Genomic DNA, 26,127 nt, shown 5'->3' on the forward strand with positions numbered 1-26,127 from the left:
TACCAAGTGAAGTAGACTTCTCTCTTTAGTTGATGTCAGTGAATCAGAGTTTCCCAACTCATCAAAAAACCCTGTTTTTTAAGAAATAATGTGTGATAATCTATTCTATGGCTCTTTACCCACCAAATCTATTTCTCAAAATTAGATTTTTTAACTAATTTGAATGCTTTTTAATCCTTCGTTGAGCCAACTTATTCATTATGACTACCGTTACCAATCTTCTCTAGTTTAAATTATTTAACTTTAGAAATACTTATGAAAATGTACTGTTTTCACAAAAATATTGGGTAGTTCATAATGAGTTTCTTTGAAATATTGAAAGAGCTAATTCATCCCCTACTACTGCACGACCTCGCCTCTGGATTGATTTCTAGCTCTTAGGCCAGTCTCCTTGCTTGTGTTGGGAGGGGAAAGGCCTAACAACAGTCAAGCCACCTGCAGAGCTGTCAGGTGGGAATGAAGGTGCAGAGCATCAGTGGGCAGGTGCACGCCCTGAATGCAGTGATGCTCTTCTCTGGAAAGGGTAGAGGTGGTTGAGGTTTGAAACTTTGAACCTTTTCCTTGTTTTTAGTTTTCGTGTAGTTCTCATCTCTAGCCTCTAAAAAATGTTTGTGTTAATAAAAGTTTTCATAGATTCATACAACATTAAAGCAGAAATTAATTTTAGAGACTCATTTCAATGCTGGATGTTATAGATTGTAAAGGTATGCATAATAGTCTTAATACTTTTAAAATGTTATGTAGTGAGGTTTGATGAAAGTTTTCATTCATCCACCTATGAAAATAAATAGTGAGTATAATCTTTTTCATTTTATTAATCTGAACATCCCAGTCAAATTCTTATGTCAAAATTCATAATGATTGGCATGGAGGAGTGGAAGGTACAGACCACTGGGTGTAAGATAGGCTTCCGAGGATGTATTCTACAATACAGGAAATATAGCCAATATTTTGTAATAACTTTAAATGGAACGTAACCTTTAAGCATTGTGTTAAAAATTTTTTTAATATGTCTTTAAAAATTCATCATGATTGATTTTGAAAAATAAAGCCCTTACTTCATTTTTAAGTTTCTTTAGAACTTATTTACACCCATCAGTTGTTAATGCATTAATGCAGGCCCTTCACCAATGAAAAATGCAAAATATGTCTTATAAATTACGATTATTTTGAAACATGAAGAACCCAAGCAAGACTCGCCTTGCCAGATCACAACATGTACTGTAAACTTACGGTAATTAAAATAGTGTGCCAGGCAAACAAACCAAGTGGTACAAGATTGAGAGTTCAGAAGCAGACCCAAGTGTACTTGGGGATTTAGTATATGATGAAAGTGTCAGTTCAGCCAGCGCGAAAACGAAGACTGTTCGATACACAACTATCTGTTCGATTATTTCTGTGGAGTAAATAAAGGTATATTTAATAAACTTTTCTCCATTCCTGAATACATGTAAAATTTAGCCTCCAATTTGGAGGTTCGTTATCGACATTGTCTGTTTGCAGTAATAGCTGCCCGTCGGCCTGTTCCACTACAAAGATCATACAGAATATGCTGTTGCAGAGCACACAGTTCAAACCAGTGATAGATCTTTCATCAGAAATGGAGGTCACGGACGGAGCTGTTGCACAGGTGAATCGTGTGGAGTTAAAAAAAATGCCACCCAAAAAGAGTAGGAAACTACTAAGTGCACAGAGGAGAGAAACTGAAGCTGTAAAAACATCAAAAAACAGGTGTCTGTCTAGGTTGGTCCTCATTTTCCCTTCCTATCTGAGCCTTTGGCCTTCATATGACAACTTATTCAAAATTTTGTTAGCACTTGCCCTCAGCTCTCATTTGTAAACATTTCTGTTTGGTAAGTATGAACAAAAATCATAACCTAATTAGTAAAACAAGTATAAAGTTCCCACTGTAAAAAATTATTTAGTTTTTTGATAATTATTTTCCACAAGGAGTTTTCTACATCAATCAAGTAATTGAAAGATTTCTAAATCATTTATTTTCAGCAAATCTAGTATGTAAAATAGCTTTCCATATACCCAAGGTGCAGTATTTGCTTGTCTGTTTCTTGTGCATCATATAGAAAGCCTACACAGAGGCAATAAATGTTTTATATTAAATAAATGACCTAATAACCTAGGAATGTGTATGTGTAAGCTATTTTGTCATTGAATTATGAAGCTAAATGAAGATATTATTATGAAGATATTATGAAGATACTATTAAATCCAGCCTTAAAGGGCATATAGCAAAGTCATCCAAAAGAGATATCTGTTGTATATCTTCAAACAACAAACAAATAAAGTCAACAACTATTTTTAAAAAATGCAAAGCTTCTGTCGGGAGCTTGCTTTAGAGTTTACTTTCTATTGCTGTCATGGGAAGTTCTTTAAGACTTAACTAAACGATTCAGGTCAATTTAAGTTCATTTCCTGCAGTTCTGACTCTGGTTGAGTAAAGAAACATTACTCAGCATCCTTCTTACGATTAACTTTGTCATAGTTTGGAAAAATCATTGTCAATTCTGACTTTTATTCAGGCTAAATATACCATGTCCTTTAAAATTTTTTCTTGCAGTCATCTCTCTTCCTGTTCTTGGATCATTTCGCTACTGTCTCTCAATCTCTCTCAATACTCTCTCTCAAGAAGGGGTGACACACTGCATTGTATTGCCACATAGATACTAAATCTAATGAAAGTCTTACTTCGTTTATGTCATATGTGTATTGGTGCATTATAGTAACTATAAAAACTGACTTCTTTCTAGCCTCTTTAAAAATAAAGTGCATTTGTCATTTATCATCTTACGTGTAGCTGAATTGTAAAAATATTTTTAAAGTGTATAACTTGTATGTAAACATTTTAAGCTTAATCCTTTTTAAAAGATGCATTCAAAAAGCATTTTTCACAGGCATAATAGTAAATTGCTGCTTAAACACAATCCTAACTAATGTAGATATATTAATGAATAAAAATATTTTGAACTTAACTTGTAATCTTTAGATAATGACGACTTACTTACAGCAGATGGGGTGAGAGCCAAAGCTCTTTTCCTCCTCTCTGCTCCCAGTGACTGAAGTAGCTCAAGTTTATAGGGTTCACCCTCTTGTGACTGTAAGGTTTTACTTGAAGAAAGGGCTCTTCGACATTACGAAGCTTGAAAACCACGTTGTCTAAAAAGTAATAACCACATCCAACTCATTGTCCTCAGCTGGACCTAGCTTAGTGCTAGCAAAGCATTAATAGGAGCATCTTTAGCTTCAGAGGATTGCCTAATACTCACTGCTTCAAAAGGGCATCATCCTTAAGTCACAGCACTCCAATTAAAAATAAAATAAAAGTATAGTGTTGGGGGCTTCCCTGGTGGCGCAGTGGTTGAGAGTCCACCTGCTGATGCAGGGGACACGGGTTCGTGCCCCGGTCCGGGAAGATCCTACATGCTGGGGAGCGGCTGGGCCCGTGAGCCATGGCCGCTGAGCCTGCGCGTCCGGAGCCTGTGCTCCACGATGGGAGAGGCCACAACAGTGAGAGGCCCACGTACGGCAAAAAAAAAAGTATAGCGTTGGGAGAATTTAGCAGAACTTTAATACTTTTCAAATTGAGTAGATAATCATAATACAGTTATGTCAAAATATTGCTCCCCATGCCCAGATGACTTGTTTGGATGAGCAATTCTTATTTAGTAGAAATTTATTTTAAAATATAATTTGGTTTAGTCAAAATAACAGATCATATTTTTAAAAACATTTCTTTTAAAATAGTTTCAAATGTTACCCTCCCACATAGTCTTTTGAGACGGAAAGATACACCCAGCTTTGTCCTTTCTTTTTTTTTTTGGTGTGTGTGTGCAGAGAAGAGCAAAAATTTTACCAAGAGTATTCTGAATCTGTAATTTTATGGGCAGGTCAGTTTTAGGAATGGAGTGGTTGAGTATTAAAAATAGAAATAATGTTCTGAAAAAGATTTTTAATGAAAATGAAAAAATATAACCAAATCACGTTGACCTGTAGTTACAGAGCCATGTGGCAAATCTTTAGGGTGGTGAGGTGCAGTGTGTGTTTCTTGTGTGATAGTTTCTTGAGCCCAAGGACAGCTTACATTTTTTTTCATTTTATTATTTTCTGTGGATAAAAATCGGAGGCTATTTTAAGAGATTATCTGCACCTAGACATTTGTGTGAGTCCTGTATCTAGCCTGTGTGTTGTGTGCGAAGGACATATGAAAGAGAATTTCACCTCAGATGCTCAGTTTGGTCACGCAAAGCACCTTTCCGCATCTTATGTCTCTACTTTTCCTTGGCTCACAGATTTCTCGCGATTGTTAAGTAATCTTTTCGTCCTGTGCCAAAGACTTTCCTAAGTCTATAAAACATATTCCTTTTTTCTTCCTAGAGCCTTTGTGTGTTTACCCCACCTGGAATCAAGGAAGGAAAACCCAGGCTCATCCCTGCTGGGCCCATCGCCCAGGGCACCACCACCTCTGCCTATGTGGCCAAGTCCAGAAAAACGTTGCTAGTAGAAGACATCCTTGGGGTAAGTGGCTTTTTACCCTTCGTGACATTCGTAACCTGAAGTATTTAATTAAGAAAGGTAACATATACTCTTGATGTTTTAATTTAAGCCATTTTATAACAGCTTTAAAGCAAGATACAGATCAATAAATGCATTTGTATATAAACTAATTCTTTGTACTCCAAGAATTATATCTTACGTACCCCTAAGGTATAGATTTGAGTAGTTGTTCTTTCAACATTTGCCAGTATAGTTAAGCATAAAAATGTATACTCATAGTCATATAGACTAGATGATTACTGTTTTATGTTTCATATCCTAGCAGGATATATATGAATGAGTCAGCTATTGCTGTGTGACAGACTACCCCAGATTTTAATGGGGTCATACGGCCACCACTCACTGTCTCTGGATTGGGCCATTCTGCTGATCTGGGCTATCTTTGACTGGGCTTGCTTATGTGTCTGAGATCAACTGGCCATCACTTAGGAGCTGGCCAGTCTTAGGTGGCCTTCGATCTCTGTGTGTGTCTCACCACCCCATCCAGTAAGGCTAGCGTCATGTTCTTATGATGGTGGCAGGTGTCAGAGAGAAGAAGTGGACACACGCAAGTGACTTTTCAAGCCTCTGCTTACATCAAATTCACTGCCCTCAGGTTAGCCAAGCAAATCTCATGGGAGGCCCAGACTGAGTGTAGGAGGGTCTGACCAAGGCCATGGGTACAGAGAACAGGACAAAACAGAGCCCTCAGAGCAGTCTGCCACAGTGCATGTGTACACTGTGATGAAATGTCACTGCATGAGCTCAGACTTTGAAACTGACAAGCATACAAACAAGTATATAGGTGTCATGAATTTGCTCTGAAAAAGTACTAAATTGGAGTCACAAAATCTAGATACTAATTTTGTTTTTGCCACTAGTTATCTGTATAGCCTTGAACAAATCAGGTTACTAGTTACTTTATCAAAAATAAGAAAAGAAAAAGTGCTAAAAATAAATGTTTCACAGTATAATGTATATAGACAATAATACTGTATTATAATCATCAAACTTGCTAAGAGACTAGATCTTAATTATTCTCACCACAAAAAAGAAGAGATAATTACGTGGCTTGATAGAGGTATTAACAACGCTACAGTGGCAATCATATTACAATATATAAACGTATCAACATGTTGTATACCTTAAACTTCCACAGTGTTGTGTGCCAAATATACTTCATTTCTAAGAAGTAAACGTAAAAAGTAGATACTGTATAAGTTGTCATTTCAAAATGTTCTATTGTATGTATATGCAAGCTTTCAAAATATCTGTAAATTACAAAGTATAGATTTATACCAGCCTATTCATGAAAAGCTTCCTGTAGACCACAGAAATTGAATACATAGAATTGACGTTTTGATATTAATTCATTTGAGTTTCTTGTGTTCCTCTGAGTGATTTTGCTGAGCTAGAAAGTTAAGTCAAAGAACCGATTCATTTCTTATGATAGGTAATTGGTAATTGTTGGATGATTTGAATATCTAATATGGGCCTTTGAGGTTCAGTTACAATGACTTTCATTAACATATGCTTTTGTGTTATTCTAACCTTAAAAATAGAAGGGAAGAAATTGTATACGTGTAACTTCCTTCCTATGGCCTTTACATTTGGAGTGATTTTCACTTGTGACCCTATACCTGTAAATCCCTTAGTTCTGGCTCACACCAGGTGAGGAATAAATGAATGTTAACCATCATAATTACTTTTATTATTGCATGAAGTTATGTATATTCATTCACTAATTAAATTCTACTGTACAACGATAAGGAAACATTAAATCCATATTTGGGTATAAGTTCCTCGTTGCTAAAGATAAGCGTTTTCTTAAGCAGTGTTTATAATGGCCATGATCATCTGGTTTTCCTTTGAAAAGGACTGCTCATTACTGATGACGAGTATAAGGAATTTTCCGATAGAATCATAACTTGATGATTCCATTACTTTCACTGAGTTTATATCTTTTACGCTTCTGTTTTTTTAGGATGAACGATTTCCAAGAGGTACCGGACTGGAATCAGGGACGCGTATCCAGTCTGTTCTGTGTTTGCCAATTGTCACGGCGATCGGGGATTTGATCGGCATCCTTGAGCTGTACCGGCACTGGGGCAAGGAAGCCTTCTGTCTGAGTCATCAGGAGGTGAGGCCTGGACACTGCCCGTGAGGACTTTTAGTTGCACCTAGTTCGCTGAAGGTGCTTATTAATATTGTTCCGTTAATAAATGATGAATATTTAATGAGGGAATATTTAAAACCGTAATTTGCTTAATAATATTTTGATACTACTACTAACGATTTTTTAAAACATTTTTTTTGTCTTGCAGTTGTTTAGAGAGGAAACTCACTCAATATAGCGATATAGAAATTTATAGTAAGTTATTTTAGTAAGGATCCAATTTAACAACAAAAATAAAATACCATATTGTGAATCAAATGAAGTAGTAGGATGGCTTTGGAGAGTTTTCACATTCTAGTTGACCCCTTAAAAATGTCCTCTTCCTAGAGTATGTCCTGAATAGAAGTAACAGCCTCAAACCCATTTGGGAAACAATAACTTCCGTTCACTGTTCCCTGAACCGGAACGGCTCAGTCCTACTAAAACCAAACAGTACATGATCTATCTGTCAGACGAGGTGTTCACCCAGGTCCCTCCGTGGCCACTTACCAAGATGACCTGTCTTCTGCTGCTCCAGCCCCTTCCCTGCCTGCAGCCATGCTGGGCCCTCTCCTGCACACAGCCTGTGCCTCTGTTCTCCCTCCCCTTGCACTGCGCTTGTCCTGTACCCAGCCCCAGCTGCCTCCTTCAGGAATGTGCTCTAAGGTCACCCTCTCTGATCAGGCTTCACTGAACACCGCACACAGACGTGAGCGGCTCCTGTCCCTCTGTCGTGCCTCTTTTCCGCTATAGCCGCATCACCAGCCAGTATAACGTGCGCTTCACTTTATTTTCTTTCTCGCCCTTCTCTCTTCCTGCGCAGCAGCTGTGAGCTGTTCTGTTGTTCATGCTGTCTCTCCAGCATCTAGAACAGCGCCTGGTACCTAGTAGGCACCCAATAAATATTTGTTAGATGGACGAAAAATCAAAGAAGTGGAATAGCTAGACGTTTGAGCGCTTGTCAGTGAAGTCTGGGAAACACTTCCTCATTCTAAAGTGGTCATTAGAGGCCTTTACAGTAGTATTTTGGTTGAACTGAAAAATAATTATTTTATGTTAAAATCATTGGATGACAGCTCTCTTAATCAATTTATCTTCCTTTTTAACCCAAAGTAGGAGGGACAAGAGAGCATTAAACTCAATAATAAAGAAGTGGGAAATATAAAAGAGAAACTTTATATATATTTGACTATTCACATTTGGCAAAATATTCAAAAATGCAATGATCTTACAAAATTGTTCATATATGTTTATGCTAGAGTCCTTCGCTGGGATGTCTGCATGTGACTGATAAAAACTTGCTTCATACTCTTTTTTTTTTTTTTTTTTTAGGTTGCAACAGCAAATCTTGCCTGGGCTTCAGTAGCCATACATCAGGTTCAGGTGTGTCTTTGGGATGTTTTCACAGGGGCTTCCTAGGAGAAAAGGGTGTTTGGAGTGCAGCACTGGGGAACGGAATGGAGGTTAACAAGTAACCCAGTGCTTTGTTTTTGGATATTAGGTATTTTGTTGTTTCTAAAATGTTTGATCTATTCGCTTATATTTACTTACTCCCTGCCTTAAATATTTTCCAATTAATTATTTTTATATATTTACATATAATGTTAAATTATTTATGTTCCCTATCATGGTTTTTGTTTTCCACTGAAAGCCCAGGAATGACCTCCTCCTGGCAGTAACACTGATATTTTTATGACTCCATTTCCTAAATTAAAACATCCACTAAACTAAGTGTTATATGAAAACATTAATCTTAAACATTAATTGTTATTTAAGATACCTGATTCTCTTGAAAATGTGATCTAATTTAAAAGATCACAAACTGCATGGAGTTTTCCCGAGAACTAGAACTAGAACTAGGAACATGGCAGCAATAGAATTCTATTTTGTATCTTCCACTTTTTCTCGTTTTGTTCCTTTAAGTCCATTTCAGCAAACTCAGGTTGATGAGGAACTGTCTGATAGGGAGAAAATGTATATATATTTCAGGATAATGGTATGAGAAGCAAGGGCTTCCTGGACCTGACAGTATTGAATGTAGGTAGGATATGCACCCAAGTACAATTTTAAAAGCATTGAAGTAGTGATTGTGTTATGCCTTTTTAAATAAATAAGGTAAATAGTATTCTGGAATTTTTATTCTTAAATAAGCAGAACTCCCTTAAAATTAATAGCCATTATTTTGTATGGCAGGTATGCAGAGGTCTTGCCAAACAGACTGAATTGAATGACTTTCTACTCGACGTATCAAAGTAAGTGTTCATTTCTAGGGATGAGGTAGCTCTTATTGACCAACAGTTTAGATTAAATGCAGGCTCTGACAGTGATAGATTACTATCTAGTGCAGTCAGTAACAGAAGACCAATCTTTAATAGGCGAGTGATAAGGTAAGTATGGTCGTTCGTATTTTGGATCACAGAGTTACATCCTCATCCACGTTCACTTTACAAGTGAAGGATCGCAGATGTATATGTGATGATTTTAATTTACAAGCTGGTATATATTTTCTAAACAGATTCACTAGAAGGTGTTAGAGACTATCTAGAGAGATGCACTAAGTATTGATATTTCTATTTTCATAGGAGAAAACTGACAGCAGTAGAAGGAGAGGAAATGTCCTAGTTTATTATTTTCCAAATAGTCCTCTCTGGCCTTTTCAACAAATGTCAGTACATTAAAACAGACTCTTGATATTATCATTTTAATTATCTCATGTATAGTAGCTCAGATATCATTCTCCAGAAAATGCTCCATTTCCCTGAAGTTTGACCTAGAAAAACTCCCTTGAGCTGGCAGTGGAAGCAATTACAGATATTTATTAAATTTCAGGTTCATAGTGGGTTTGCTTGCTACAGGGAAGATCTCGTATCTCTCTGACCCATCTGCTTAATTGTTGAAATCTAAAACGCCCCGGGACATGGTAACTTCAGGTCCCATCCTCTGACAAGTTAACTCAAGGTGTGAGTACCTGTGCCTCCAAGGCCTCCAACACAACTCGGTGTTCTCACTCACTTGTCACCCTGGTACACTTCATAACCAACTCATCACCCCGTCTAGTAATTCTCGTCACTCATGATTCTGAAGCTGCTGCTTTGTGCTTTGGAATATAAAATTAGAGAGGTATGGGACTGAGGGAGTGCTCTATTGATCCCCTAGGCCAACTATCTTCTTTGAGATGGAATTAAACAGTATCTCTGGGACACATGATATTACGACTTCAGAAACACCTAGGAAGGGAAGCTGTGCACGTTCTCGTACTAATGTATTTGAATACTTTGCAGGTTTCCCAAAGTCCAATGACACCTTAAATCTGTTCCCCAGTGGGAAACCCATTTGCTTCCCCCTGTTGCTTGCAGGATATTCCTCAGTGGATGGTGTAACGAAGCGTATTAGTAGCTTCAAGCCAGATGATTTCTCTTCTAAAAAGAAGGGCATCGTTTATTGCTATAACTTACCTTAATCCTGAATACATTACTAAATTCTCACAAAACTAAACTGAAAGCAGTACCTTGCCAATCGGGTCTATATTAAGAGTATTTCTTTATAGATTCCCTGTAACACGTGCCTGTTGATTCCTCTGTTTCTCTGGTCTACATTGTAATGTATGTACCATATGCCTTCCAAATATTTACTTGCAGTTCAAAATGATGAATATATATTTTACTCGTGTAAAGTGGTCAGGTCCTTGCCATTATTTGTATTCTGATATCTCTTCTCAAATGAATTGCCTTGCTTTCTTAGTACAGTTAAACTACATTTTAACTTTTGAGTTTTTCCAGTGATAATTTACATTTTTAGCATATTAATGAGATTTAGAAAATTTAAATATTTTTATTTTAGATCAGAGTTATTTGTGAGGTATTAAGTTTGATGAAACCAATTTTATTTCTTCATAGTTTTAGTTAAATGCCCCAAACATTCTCCCTACCTTGAATACTTACTGATAAAATAATTGCTTAATGCAGCCTCTGGAATTAGAGTCCTTATACTAAAGTCAATGATAAACTTTCATTTCTCTCTTTACAATAATATTATTGGTTGTTTCCACAAAAGGACAAAAATCAAACAACATATACCTTTATGTTTTTAATTTAAATGTAGACAAAATTGGGAAATGTATTCAAAGTTTAACATGTTCTTTGTTCTAATAACATTACTTAAAGATTTTATCTTCCTTTTTTTCAGAACGTATTTTGATAACATAGTTGCAATAGATTCTCTACTTGAACACATAATGGTAGGTTGCCTTCTGTTTGGAAAATGACTTGATTTAATCCTTAGATTCGTGTCCTAATATGTGGTGGAACATTTTATTGTACGAGACACACATGCTCTTTTAAATATGATGAAAGGGTGGTGCTTAGTGATCTGGAGGTGTCACCTTGATTTATTTGTCACTTCTGTTAATTTTGGAGGGGTTTTGAATAGTGTTTTGAAAAATACCTCAGAGTTTTTGATTATTTAGTGGAGAGCTAATTTGGAAAAACGTTTAGTTTCTTTTTATGATTTCTTCAGAATACCTTTTGCATATAGGTTATATTAGGAATTTCCAGTGGATTCTTCCTATCTTGAGGTTCATTCTACTTAGTTTTAGTCATAACTATTTCTCTCTTCTAGAAGACTCACAGGCAACTGTGGTTGAAAGCCATATGAAATAGAATTTTTTTCTGCCACGTGTAGAGTTGCTGCTTTAGTGCTCTGGAGAGACTCCACTGAGGAAGTGTGTGTACCCATGGGTGCCAGGCTGGCTTGCTCGGTGCTGTTCATGCCCTGTTGTCTATTTTGATAAATATTCTTTCTCCTTCCCATCTTCCTGGTCTTTCTCAAAATATAGTAATCCTGTGCAACAAGGGTTTTTTCACCTCCAGGTTTCTGATGTGCACTGATCAATTTCTCTTTGATACCATGGCAGGCCAGGTATGGAGTGTGATTTGCTCAGTGTCTTGTAGAAACAGACAGTTTACCGAGGGTAATATTAGGGGTTATTACTTTTACACATTCTTTCTGTAATTAATTACATTGATGATTTTACAGTTGACCCTTGAACTGCATGGGTTTGAATGGGTCCACTTATGCATGGACTTTTGTCAGTACTAAATACTATAGTACTACACAATCTGCAGTTGTGGAATTTGCAGATGTGGAACCGTGGATACGGAGGAACCGCGTATGTGGAGGGCGATGTAAGTTATATAGGGGTTTTTGACTGTGTAGAGGGTCGGTGCCCCAACCCCTGCCATGTTCAAGGTTCAGCTGTATTTGGACAAAAAAAGAGAAAAATTGATTGCACAGTAAAAAAAATAACTCTTTGGTTGTGACACAATTTAAGGAATCTGTAAAGCAATGAAAAGTATTAAGAAGAATATGAAAATATGTAGATATAATATGGATCAACATAGAGCTTGTACAAGGAGTATTGACCAGTTCTTGTATTATTAATATTATACTTTAAGAAACAGTTTTATTGAGATATAATTCCTGTATGATACAATTAATCCATTTAAAGTGTTTAAATCAGTGGTTTTTAGTATATTCACAGACATTTGCAACCATCACTAGTCAATTTTAGGACATTTTCATTACTTCAGAAGGAAACTTCATACCATGTTAGCTGTCGCCTCTCTATCACCACATTTTGGCTAATGCAAATAGTGCTCTTTGGAACATTTGGGTACAATTTTCAGTTCTGATACCTGTTTTCAGTTGTTTTAGGTAAGAGTGGATTTGCTAGGTCATATGGTTACTCTATGGTTAACTTTTTGAGGAACAGCCAAACTGTTTCCATGGCACTTGTATCATTTTACATTCCTGCCAGCACACGGGTTCCAGTTTTTCCACGTTCTCATTAGCACTGGTTATTATCTTACTTTTTGATTATTGCCATCATAGTAGATGTGAAGTGCTATCTCAATGTGGTTTTTTTTTTGTTTTTGTTTTGCGGTTCGCGGGCCTCTCACTGTTGTGGCCTCTCCCGTTGCGGAGCGCAGGCTCCGGACGCGCAGGCTCAGCGGCCATGGCCCACGGGCCCAGCCGCTCCGCGGCATGTGGGATCTTCCCGGACCGGGGCACGAACCCGTGTCCCCTGCATCGGCAGGCGGACTCCCAACCACTGCGCCACCAGGGAAGCCCCTCAATGCGGTTTTGACTATAGCATTTCCCTGGTAACTAATGATGTTGAACATCTTGTCATGTGATGAAAGATTCAGATTCATTGGCTGCTTTTTACTTTAATGTTTAGTGTTATGTTCTAAGATTTCCTCAAGTATTATAGATACCGCTCCCTTATGTGATGTATCATTGGCAGACATTTTCTCCCATCTGTGTATTATCTTTTCGCTTTCTTGATAGTATCTTTTGAAGCACAGAAGGTTTTAACTTTGATGAGGTCTAATTTATCTTTTGTTGCTCAGGCTTATGGTGTCATAGCTAAGAATTCATTGCCAAATCAGATATTATGAAAATTGACTCCAATATTTTCTTCTAAGAGTTTTATAGCTTTAGCTTTTACATTTAAGGTTTTGACTTATGTTAGTTAATTTTTGTTTATGGGGTAAGGGTCCAACTTCATTTTTTTTGCATGTAGCTATCCAGTTTTACTAGCACCATTTGTTGAAAAGACTATTATTTCCCCTTTGAATGTGGTCTTGTTAGAATCAGGTGAGCGTAGACACATGGGTTTCTTTTTAGGGTCTCAGTCCTATTCAGTTGATCTATATGTCTAGCTTAATGACAGTACCACCATGTCTTGATTACTGCTGCTTTATAAAAAGTTTTGAAATCAGGAAGTGTGAGTCCTACACATTTGTTCTCCATGTTCAATTATTTTGTTGGCTGTTTTGGGCCCCTTGCAATTCCATATAAATTTTAGAAACCAACTTGTCAGTTTCTACAAATAATTCAGATGGGATTCTGGTAGGGATTTTGTTGACTCTGTAGATCAATTTGGGGAGTATTGCCATCTTAATAATATTAAGACTTCCGGTACATCAGCATGAGATGTTTTCCATTTATTTAGCTCTTCTTAATCTTTTCAACACTGTTCTGTAATTTTCAGAGTACAAGCATTGCTCTTCTTTTGGTAAAGTTATTCCTAGGTATTTTATCTTTTAGTGATATTAGAAATGAAATCGTGTTCTTAATTTTATTTTCACATTTTTCATTGAAAATATATAGAAATGAAATTGTTTTTTATATTTTGATCCTGTATCCTGCAACCTTGATGAAGTCATTACTTCCATTAGTTTCCTAGTGGATTATTCAGGGTTTTCTATATGCAAGATCATGTCATCCGTAATGAGTTATAGTTTTAGTTCCTCCTTTCTAATCTGTATACCTTTTTTTTTTTCTCCCTTGCATAATTGTTCTGGCTAGATCCTCCAGTACAATATTGAATTAGGGGGTGGTGAGTGTGGGCATCCTTGTCTTATTCCTGATCTTAGAGGAGAAGCATCCATTCTCCAGTCTTTCACCATTAAGTAGATGGATTAGTTGTGGACTGTTCATAGGTGGCCTTGATCAGGGTGAGGAAGTTCCCTTGTATTCCTAGTTTTTTGAGTATTGTAAATATTAATTGGACGTTGGATTTTGTCAACATCCATTTTCTCTGCATTTATTAAGATGATCATGTGTTTTTAAATTTTTAGTCTATTGCATTCCTGTGATGTATCCCTCTTCATCATGGTGTATGATTTATATTGGAACTACCTTAATTTAATAAAATCTTAAGTAGAGTTGATACCTTTAGCATATGTAGTCTTCTTATACAAAAACATTGTCTTATTTTCATTTAAAAATCTCTCTAGATTGAATGTGTTGACTTCGATTCCCCATATTTGCTAAGCTGTTTTTTTTCAGTTTACAGTCTTGGATTTTCAAGAAAGAAAATCGTTTATAATGATATAATGAGAGCAGTGGTTCTACTTTTCCAATGCTTACACTATTTCTTTTTTGTTTTTTAATGTATTCGCTAGGACCTAAGAACACTGTTGAAAGGAACCAGTGAGAGTGGATATAGTTTTCCTAATGTGCATACTGTTCCTCAGTGGGGGGTGATATTGACATTTTAGGCAGACCCTCTCCTCCTCACACAGTACTGGCCTGAGCATTGCAGGTGTTCAGCATCTTTAACCTCTGAGAACTAAATGCCAAGAGCTACTCGTCACCAGCCGGTCCACCTGAAATAGAAATGCCTTCACCGTTTTCACATTCTCCGTGGAGAGGTGGTTCATCAGCTAGTTGAAAATGAATGAATGAGACTTTCCAATTAATTTTTATAAATTTATGGACACTTTAAATATTCTTCTGATCTGTACTTAAATTCCCTTCCTCATCTGTAGTTCAATTAATGAATATTTTCTCCCACCCTCCCTCTCTCTCTCTCAAATCAGACTCGCCTTGATCTTGTTTGTTAATTTGGACTCTTTGGTGTAAAAGCCAAAAGACGTCAACTACCTAACTCAGATTAGTTTGAGAAAATAAAAGGAGGGATTTCTTGGCCCTTATCACTGAAAACCTTGAAATTTCAGACTTCTGTAATTGCCGGACCTGGGGCCTCAAATTATGTTTTCAGGAATATGTCCTTCTCTGTCTGTCCAGCTCACGTATGTGTGGTCCATGATAAAACACAGCATAATTTTACTTCTTCCTTTTTTGCATTTTAATCTTATATATTTTGGGGGCACAACCAGATATTTTTTAAGTCTTTTTTTAATTCGCTTTTTTATGTTACACCTGTAACTCCTTACATATCATTTCCTAGTGAATTTTACAGCTTCATTATAGTTTTAGTGGGTTCTTTGCTCATCACCTTTTCTTGTACCCCAAGTCTTCCCAGGCTTTCTTGAATTTATCTATTTGTTTATTTTTGCTCAAGCTCATCTGTGTGCTTGAGAAATGTCTTTATTTTGCCTTATGACTGAATGCTAGTTTGACTTGGTAAAGAATTTTAAGTTTAAGACAAGTTTTCCTCAGAAATTTGAAGATATATTTCCACTGAATTTTAAATCCTCTGTTGCTGTCAAAAATTATCTTCCGCTTGTAAATAAACCTGTGTGCGTGTGTGTGTGTGCATGTGTGTGTCTGTGCGTGTGTGAGAGAGAATGTGTGTAGGAGCGGGGATGGCTTTTAGAATGACCTTCTGAGGCTTGGAGTTCATCAGTATTACCAAAATATGCCTAGGATTTCTTTATTAACTCTTTTCCAGTATGTGAGTGTCATTTCAAACTGGAAGTTTAATATTCGGGGAGAATGAAGAAGTAAACGTGCTTAGAGTCACTCATCTTAAAACAGAAGTCTTTCTTATTGCATGTAATTGTTTTCAGTTGATTTTCTTGACTTTTCAACATACTCAGTAACATTGTCACCTAACAGTAAAACTTCTGTCTCTTCAAATATGTATACTCATGCGTTTTTTACCTAATTGTGTGTTAATACTTATAACATGTCTTTGTCTTGTTCATAACTTTAATGTCTTAATTGGTTAATTCTGGTATTTTATCATTTTGTATGATGAGGACTGATATTGTCACATATTATCAGGATGTGTATACATACTGATATATACACATGTACATATATATTTTTTTCTTCTCTTCCCATTTCACTAAAACTTTATCATGAATAATTACTGAATTTCATTACATATATTTTTTGACAGCCATAAAGACAATCATATGATTTTTCTCCTTTGTTTTATTGCCTTATGAGCTATAACAATAGACTTTACAATACTGGACAGTTATGAATAGAGTGTAATTTTAAAATATGGAAATTTTAAAATATTTATTCCTATTTGACTTGCTAATATGTGTATTTATAATTTTCCTTCTGTTTGCAAGGTAAATTGATCTGTGAATTTCTTTTTTATAGTATCTTTGTCAATTTTTAGTATCAGTGACATAGCAGGGGTTGTAAAAATAACTGGAGAAGTTTTGTTCTGTCTGAACTTACAACGATTTAAATTAGATGGGACTTTATTCGTGAAGACTCTTAAGTAATTCGTATTTGAAATCATTTGGGCCTGCTGCCTTTTATGGGAATAAATTATTTTTACAGTATTTCAATTGTCTTTATGATTCTGATTCCATTCAGATTTTTCAACTCCTTCTAAATTCATTTCCTTTTTCTAGAAAATTGTCCATTTCATCCAGATTTTTATAACTATTGACCTAAATATGTGCCCAAGTATCAAGCAGCCAGCATGACCACTAAGGATGCAGATGTCACTGTAGATAGTTTATTATGACTTAATAACTCAAGATCGCGTGAGTGTGCAGAATAAACGGGTGATGGTTCTGGGATCGCCAGCAGTGACACCCATAGCTCCCTTCCCACCGTCACGTTGTCCCTCCTCCTTAAGTATTTATTGAGAGCTCTTATATGTTCTAACCTAAGGGCTGGCAAATTCTTTTAAGGGCCAGTAGTAAAGTTTTATGCTTCGTGGGCCGTACTGTGTTGCAACTACTCAACGCTGCTGTTGTAGCAACTGTGAACCATGCCTAAAGGAATGCACGTGGCTCCGTCCCAGTGAAACTTTATTTACAAACACAGGCAATGGGGTGGATTTAAATGGCCTGTGGACTTTAGCCGTCCTCTGCTCTAGGCCTGGTTCTGGGCGTTTGGAATACCGTGGGGGAAAGGAAGCAGTTTCCACTGATGAGGTCCTCATCAGTCAGCTTGTGGCCAAGGCAGGTCACCTGGAAATTCTAACACTCATAATGCCCCGTACTTGGTCCGCGGCGTATAAGGCACAGCCAGTGTTTGCTGAGTGAATGAGTACAGCTTATAATAGCAGGAAAGACAAAGATACGATATGAGAATGAACCGGGGTACCTAACCCACTCTGATTTCTTTTTATTTAATCTATAAGGTATTTTTACATGAGATTATATGTTTTCCTCTATGTCCTATGTCCCAATTGCGTAGACTTTGTGATGGCTTTTTTTCTCTGAGAAGTAATTCTTTTTCTCTGAGCAATAATTTCACGTCTATCATCTTGATGTTGTCAGAATTCTGAATATGGGTAAATACAATTTTTTGTGACATAACTGTAATCCCAGCCCACTGGGGACAGTGAGAAATGTTAGGCGTTAAAGACATACTTGTTGAAGGGAATTGATGAACAAATGCATGACAATATGAATCCACAATTTTCCATTCAGAAATGGTAAGTCATGTTTGATAATAAGAGCACAGGCCATGGAAACAGCTAGTATGAGTTCAAATACCAGATCCGTTTACTAGCCACGTGATAGCGGACAAGTTAACTTACCTCTCTGTGCCTCAGTTTTTCTAATGTGTAGAAAGGAGGCTAAGTTTCCCCTGAATTAATATTGTTATTGTGAGGATGAAGTGAATTAGTGCACACGAGTCTATGAAAACTATCTGGCACATAGTAAACACTTACTAATTGTTACACATTATTGTTAGAGCAGCAAATAAAATGCAGCTGATGTAAATATGAACACTGCGTGTCTTATTGGACACACATTTCATACTTTTTACAACTGGTGTGTTGTAAACGCCAGCCAGTCAGAATGGATGCTGGCCTGAGAGCTGACAGAGGCTCAGACTAGGGCATCAGGGAGCCCTGAGAAGCTCTGGAAAAGTAGCCAGGGTGGCAGACAGGCTCTCAGGGAGAAAGGCCAGTAGCTGCTTTCCAGCCCACCCAGGAGTGTTGTAACATTCCAACATCTGCCCCCACAGCGTGGGTGGAGAGCGGCTGCCAGTGTCGGCACCTTGACAGTGACAGAGAGTATTATTTTTTGTATTTATATGCCTATGTGTATTTAATTATAATGCCAATTTCCTACCCAGTTACAGTATAGACTAGCTGAAATTAATAGTTATTTCTGATAAAGTTTACCTGTAAACTCTGTGAATCTCTCATCGGCTTACTCTTGTTTTCTCGTTTCCCTTTAGATATATGCAAAAAACCTGGTGAATGCCGATCGTTGTGCGCTTTTCCAGGTAGACCATAAGAGCAAGGAGTTATATTCGGACCTTTTTGATATCGGAGAGGAAAAGGAAGGAAAACCTGTCTTCAAGAAGACCAAAGAAATAAGGTACAGCTGGAAGTAGCGTGTCGGTCGCTGTGCTGGCGGCTGTGCAGGTGCTCTGTTACCCACTTGTCTGTGCCTATTCACAGGTGTGCTGACAGTACTTGTCATACTGTGATATCATTCCCACCAGGACCCGCCTCCTGAAGGTAGTGCTTCTGGGAATGACCTTGCAGTGCCAGCGAAACCGCGCCTAGGAAGCTTTAGCGTCACTCCTGGAAATGCCGTCTTCCGGAGGCGGTCCTTTTGGAAATCATGTTGGAAAAACTTACTAGTGCTGCCAGGTAGGTAAAGGTGCACCCCACCTGGAGTCTGCAAGGTTTCCTGTGTCTAGGAGCAGGTGTACTTAAACAATCCGGACCCCACCCTTCCCAGCTCATAGCGCTGTCTCAGAGTCCAGACCATAGTGGAAATTGACCTGGTATACTTGGTAACTTCAGCACATTATTCTATACCCAACAGTTGGCTTAATCGATCACAGAGAGCACTTTTGTTGCATCTTGAAACTGCAGCCTTCTTCGTTCTTTAAGTGGCAGCTGTTGTCAGGTGCACGGAATGGAGTTGGCTGGTAGAGGTGCGGTGGCTCAGTCCTATGACATCTGGGCACCTACAAGGGGTACTGTCACAGAACCGCTAAGAATCAAGCATAACATTCAGAAATGGTATTTTTTTTAGATATTTGCATTTCTTTTGCTTTATATTGATATATATCGTTTAACTACTTTTCCGCATAGTACTCTAAAGTACCTTGGTAGTTACAACTTGCTAGTAAAATGCTGTTCCTTATTAATAAGAATTGCTATTCACTTGGGCCGTCTGTCATACAAGGAAACATGGAATGTGGTCTGCACTGGGCCTCACTACTGCCCACCACTGGGTGCTTCCCATTCTATCGTCCTGGGGTAATAGAACCTATATTCCATACTCACATAACTCTGACTTACAGGCACCATTTAGGTTTTTTAAGAAGTGTTTTAGTTTTAGTTTGTTTGTTTAGAGCTCAGTAGATCCGTCTGGATATAGTCATTTAGGTAAAGTCATTTCTCTTGCTGAAGGTTTGAGTGTTCCATAACAGTGCTGGCATCGATCTCATTTTGAAGACATTAACTTGGGAGCCTGTATTTACAAGTGTGGGAAAAACAAGTGAGGGGGATATGGTTGGCTGTAGCTCTCTCGGCTGACCAAGTGATGCCAGCCATTTATGTGAGGACTGGCCCCTCAGTTATGGCTTCCACTGACCCGAGATAGCAAACCACACCGAGCTACTCCTAGACCAAGAAAATAAGCATAAACCATGAAGTGGATTCTGCTGCTCTGCTCAAGGCACTCTAATTTGTTGTGTTCATGTTGTTCAAAGCATAAGAAAACCGGGGCGAAAACAACCTCGCATTTTATGCTGTGCAAGGTTGCGTTCACTTTTTGGTGTTTTAAGAAAGTTAGCTCTCTTTAGTGTCAATTCTCCTTTGAATTTTCCTTAGGGAAATCCTTAGGGTGGAGCTTTATTTCAATAATGATTATTTTGTATAATGCTGAAAATGTAATATTATGGAAGTAATTTTTGAGCTATTGAAATATGTAGATATTGTGATTGTAATCATCTTAACTAAATTTTGAATGAATCCATGTTTGATTATAATATCGTAATGAGAAAACTATAAATATAGGAATATTTTTTAACATCTTTATTGGAGTATAATTGCATTACAGTGTTGTCTTAGAGTATATTTATGTATAAAAATGCTGATATTAGATATCAGAACATTTAAGTGTAGTGAGATAATGCCTGTATTCTGGCTGTTTTTAAATTTAACAAATTAGAGGAGTAAAAATACTACAAGTTGCAAATTGTGTTATTTTGGTATAGTACTTGTATTGCAAATGCCTTAAAATTCAAGTCCTGTATCTCAAAGATCACAGATAACCTGTGGTTTTGGTTACATGGGTGGTGGAACGTACCCTGGCGTTGACCTGCATTCTTGTTTTTATTGTGTCACTAATATTTTAAGAGTGTTGGCAAGTTATCGAACCCATATGGGTCTCAGTTCACAGTGAGAATTAATTAAGAAAATTTATGTTGAAGCATCTTGTAAATTATAAGGTATTTTGCAAATGTAAAAGATTATTATTGGTCAGTGCAGGAGAATGCTAGTTAATTTTTCAATTTCAGCTTGTGATTCAGTATAATTTAATACATTGTGAATTATATCTTAAAACAAGGTTCTCAAGTGGTTACTCTGCAATGTTTTTATGCTTTACCTTTATGTATTTTATAATAATATGATTTAGAGTGTGTAAATGTAAAACTGATACAAGCATTTAAAGTAAAACAATCTGTTTTATTCAGTATTTGGTGGTACTGAAATGTCTCAAATTATTTTACATCTGTATTTTAATTAGCATGTTCCTCTTTTTTGTATGTGCAGATTTTCAATTGAGAAAGGAATTGCTGGTCAAGTAGCAAGAACAGGGGAAGTCTTGAACATTCCAGATGCCTATGCTGACCCACGCTTTAACAGGTAGGAAGGAGTTTGTGTCCTCGTCAGTTTCTCCTTTCGGGTCCCGCTTGGCCGAAGCCTCTGAGTTAGAGCCCTAGTTCTTCGTGTCCCAACTCAATTTTTTTTTCCCCACTTGGTGCTGTTATACTGTCTTTGAACCAGCTTATTATCAGTAGTCAGTGTTTTCGGGTATTTATCAATATAAAATGATGGATTCTAAACCATTAATTATCTCCAGCTTGAGGGGTTTGAAATGTTATAAAAATAACTAAAAAGCAAGAGTTTAAATTTATAAAGTTACTTTTCTTCATTATAGTGTCATCATTTTGTCCTGAGCATATTCTTTATCAAATAATACCTTCAAAGGCTGTAACACATAGTGATAAAAGTACTTGTTTTGAATCCCGGTTCTGTCCTTTATTGGCTCTAGAATGACCTGGAGTAAGTTACTTAATCTGGAGCCTCAGTTGTTTTCTCATCTTTAAAATGGGCACAGTAATACCTATTTTGTAGGGTTTTTTTTTTAAGATTAAGATTTTAAGATTTTTAAAATATTCATAAAAGGTCTGGCAACTTTATGTGACCCAAAGTAGGAACTCAATAAGTTGCAGCCTTTGTTGGATATTATTCAAGTGGATATTAGGATTGCTTATAAAGATTTTTTATTTTGTTCTGAGTGTCTTTGGAGAACTAGAAACCAGTTTATATAGTTCGATTTTAATAAATGTCTCAAAATTGAAATCCCAAGGTTGACGCCCTGACCACTGAAAGTAATGGCTCACATGTCTCGGCGGCAGTGCTCTGTGCATTCAGACACTGGGCTTCCTTCAAGAGACAATTAAATACCATAGGCAACAGGAGGCTTTTCAGGCGTCTGATTGATTAATGTCAGATATTCATGACTCGCATATAAACACAGCTGTATCCCCGTAATAGATTTTATCAATACGTGAAGAGTATGCTGAAAATCTCAGGTTTTTTCTTAAAGGAACAAACTTGCTATTAAAGTACTTAAATACTGAAAATATTTACATATCCTTATATAAAGCCTTTATATAAAAATGTATGGATCAACTATTAAGAACCTGAAAAGGCAAGCGACAGATTGTGAGCAAATATTTGCAAAATATATACGACTGTTCTGAAAAACTCTCTTGAAAACGGAACAAGTTCATTAGAATATTTTTGAGAAGGTTTTAATAAAACACTTGTAGATGTCACGTTGTCTTTGAATTTAGACGCTAACAGTTCCATTACAGTTAGTTGTAAGAGAAGCAAAACTGAGTTGAGATTTACGATAGAACGTGTGGTTTATTTTCTTCTGCCTGTTCTTTCTTTTGTCGTCTTGCTCCTTGGCTCTCGCGCAGAGAGGTGGACCTGTACACAGGCTACACGACCCGGAACATCCTGTGCATGCCCATCGTGAGTCGGGGCAGCGTGATAGGCGTGGTGCAGATGGTGAACAAAATCAGCGGTAGTGCCTTCTCTAAGACGGACGAAAACAACTTCAAAATGTTTGCTGTCTTTTGTGCTTTAGCCTTACACTGTGCCAATGTAAGTAATACTTTTTAAACACCTTTTTTACTACTCAATATTAAATTCTATAACCTTTTAAATAAAGGTTGTTTTTTTCCCCCCACTTCTTTTAGAAACCCCAAACAGCGATTCCTGGTTGTGCATGTTTTAGGAAATACCTTAAAATGCCTTGGAAGAAAAAAAATCTCCTAATTTTTACACTTATTTCAGTGTGTGAATTTGTTAAAAAGAAAAATGAAGTTAACCTAAGGGTAAAACGTTCGAATGTAAGGTTTACATTTCCTGATAATCTACTGATGTGCATGAGAGGGTTATCCAAACCCTTAGCGTTTGTCACTTGTACCGCACTTGAGACTCTTGTACACAAAAAGAGAGTAATGACTCATGTCTTAACACGAGCCCGGAAAGTTTCCTTTGTGAGGAAGAGTGAGGCAGCCACTCAGCACATTTGTCAGATGCCTTGTAGATGTTAACTCATTTAATCCTCACAACAGCCCAACCCTGTTTACTGAATAATAAGATGAGGTCCCATTTATTTTATGAAGTCTCACTTTAAAACAGTTGAACATATCATCTTTCTTTTAAATTTTTATATTTTAAATGAATTAAACATTTAGTATTCTATAAACTCTAGTAATCCTTTAATGACATCACTGGAATTTTGAAGTGAAGGAAAATTTTAGTAACCTTTTATAAAGCCAAATCAACATCAATGGGAATTATCACCTTAGTAGTTTAGAGAAACTGTCTTTTCGGAAATAGGATGGAATTCCATAGGAACAAGCACATAACTAATGGAAACAGTTAAAAGAGAAACAAAAATGGCAAAAAACAAAAATACTCTGGTGACTAGGGATAACTGTTTACAATGCGATTAGTGCTGTTTAGTAAGAGCACCCGTCCCCTCTCTGCATCACCCGGGCCCTCGCGTGGGGATGTTTATTGTTACTCGGCCCATCGGAAATAAACTAGTGCAGTTGTCAGATACTTCCTACTTCAAACGTTTTCTGTACCTATGTGTCTCCTCGTAAATAAAATATTGACAGTATACTTTTTTTTTTTTTTTTTTTTTTTTTTTGCTGCACCACTCAACTTTTGGGATGTTAGTTTCCTGACCAGAGATTGAACCCGGGCCCTTGGCAGTGAATACGTGGAGTCCTAACCACTGGACTGCCAGGGAATTCCCTACATTTGTTCTGTTTAGTTTAAAAGTTTCAGAGAATGTAATTTCCAGTATATTCTACATATTGATTTTCATCACTTTTAAATGTATTCGATGGACTCTATGTATTAGAACAACTTGACATTTATTATATTTTTTAAGTCCACTTAAAAAACATAATGACTAGCTCTTACGACTGAAAAATTTAGCATCCTTCTTTTCTCTCTTTGAACATGTGTTTCTATTATGCCACAAAAGTTTATTCTAATCTAATATATTTTATGCTTTATTTTGTTAATTACCCTAGGATAATAGTCTAAAACAAACATGTATAAGAAGGATTACAAATGAATTTTGACCTATAGTATTATGTCATTATTACTATATATGTGATCAAAGCAACCATGTTATTAAATTTTGATAATTATCAAAAATGAAAAGTACACATTATTGGAAACTGTTGTTTCTTAATGAGATGGCTGTGGCTTAGAACAAAAATAGTTAATGTACCCATTCTTAAATTTTACCTATCATTAGAATGAAACTAGGCTTGCCATAAATTTTTTACACTTTTTATTTTGAAATAATCTCAGACAGAAAGCAAAGTTACAAAAATAATACAAAGGATTTCCTTACACCTTTACCCACGTTCCCCCAAATGTTAATACATTAAATGTTAATATATTAGCATTTTTGCTTTGATATTCTTTCTTTCTCCTTCGCTCTCCTTCATTCATAGGTATCATTTTTTCTCTGATACATTTGAGAGTATGTTTCAGACAATATGTCTCATGACCCCTAAATGCTTCAGTTTGTATTTTTTACAAACAAGGACATCTTCTTTTTCTACTGCATAATTAAAAATAAAGAAATTCACCTCGGTACTGTATTAGTTTGTTAGGACCGCCATAACAAATACCACAGACTGGGTGGCTCAAAGGACAGAACATTATTTGTCCACAGTTCAGGGGACGGGAAGGTAAAGGCGAGGGTGCTGGCAGGTTCGGTTTCTTTGGAGGCCTCTCTCCGTGGCTTATGGACGCCTTCCTCATCCTTGTGTCTTCACGTGGTCTTTTCCCTGTGCAAGTCTCTGTTCCACTCTCCTCTTCTTACAAGAACACAAGTCATGTTGGGTTAGGGCCCACCCTAGCGACCTCATTTTACCTTAATCACTGCTTTAAAGTCCCCATCTCTAAGACAGTCACATCTAAGGTACTGGGGAGTAGGGTTGCAGCATATGAATTTGGGGGGGACACGATTCAGCCCCTAACAGGTACTGTACTGTTGTCTAATCTGCAGACCCCTTTAATCTCCTTTAATCTGGAACCGTACCTTACTCTGTCTTTCATGAGTTGGGCATTTTTGAAGTGTGTGGGCTGGTGTTTTGCAGAGTGTTTCTTCTTGCGGTTTTGTCTGGCATTTCCTCATGACTGCATCAAGGTTACCATTTGACAGGACTATCGCAGATACTGTGTTCTCGTGGCAGCCGCTGCGGGAAGGCTCGTGGCCCATTGCTGGCGATGTTGACCTTTACTACTCTGTTACGGAGGCATCTGCCTGGTTTCTCCACTGAAACGTCCTTGCCCCTCTTTTCACTATTTTAGAAGAGAGTTTACACATAAGCCTCGATATCCTTTGTGCTCTCTCTCCCTGTCTGCATATCAATACCTCCGTGAAACGCCACGGAATGCCTTGCAGCCATTTCATTTCCATCTTTGGAACTTTGTTCTTTGACGTTCTTTCACGACTCAGCGTCAGTTTTATTTGTCCTTGTCGCTTTTACTTTTAGGGAAGCCGTAAGAATTGTGTTCGTTTTGGGTAGATGGGACAGGAGGAGTTTTATTATGGCAATCACTCTTAATCTGAACACCACCTGAGCTGAGAGGCCGAAAAGTACTGACAATTCTATCATCAAAAATTATTTTCAATGATTTATCAGCTGAAAATTTATTTAGGTCCACCTTCAGTGTCTTATGAAAGCTTTAGAAACCACTTTTAGACCTTATTAACACCAGTATTTTAAATTTTAAATTATCTCTTTGCTTTAAGAGGTTTTTGTATTAGTGCAATTTGAGAAAGGGGTGATTTGAAATGGGATGTGGGAAAAGGTCATTTTTAGGTAAATGTACGTGTGAAAGTTAAGGCGGTGGAAATTGATCCTCTTATAATCTATCC

At 37.1% G+C, this 26,127-nt stretch overlaps 1 protein-coding gene across 1 annotated transcript in view; it reads left to right on the top strand.

Moving 5' to 3' along the window:
* Nucleotides 1-26,127, top strand: part of PDE10A (phosphodiesterase 10A) — a 580,174-nt gene that overhangs the window by 494,119 nt on the left and 59,928 nt on the right. Inside the window, 8 exon segments of the mRNA XM_060167479.1 lie at nucleotides 4,390-4,530; nucleotides 6,533-6,688; nucleotides 8,036-8,086; nucleotides 8,897-8,955; nucleotides 10,889-10,940; nucleotides 18,623-18,765; nucleotides 21,183-21,275; nucleotides 22,622-22,808. Coding sequence (XP_060023462.1) covers nucleotides 4,390-4,530; nucleotides 6,533-6,688; nucleotides 8,036-8,086; nucleotides 8,897-8,955; nucleotides 10,889-10,940; nucleotides 18,623-18,765; nucleotides 21,183-21,275; nucleotides 22,622-22,808 — 882 coding nt within the window.

The sequence above is a fragment of the Lagenorhynchus albirostris genome, chromosome 12 (genome assembly GCF_949774975.1).
Source record: "Lagenorhynchus albirostris chromosome 12, mLagAlb1.1, whole genome shotgun sequence".
Classification (NCBI taxonomy): domain Eukaryota; kingdom Metazoa; phylum Chordata; class Mammalia; order Artiodactyla; family Delphinidae; genus Lagenorhynchus; species Lagenorhynchus albirostris.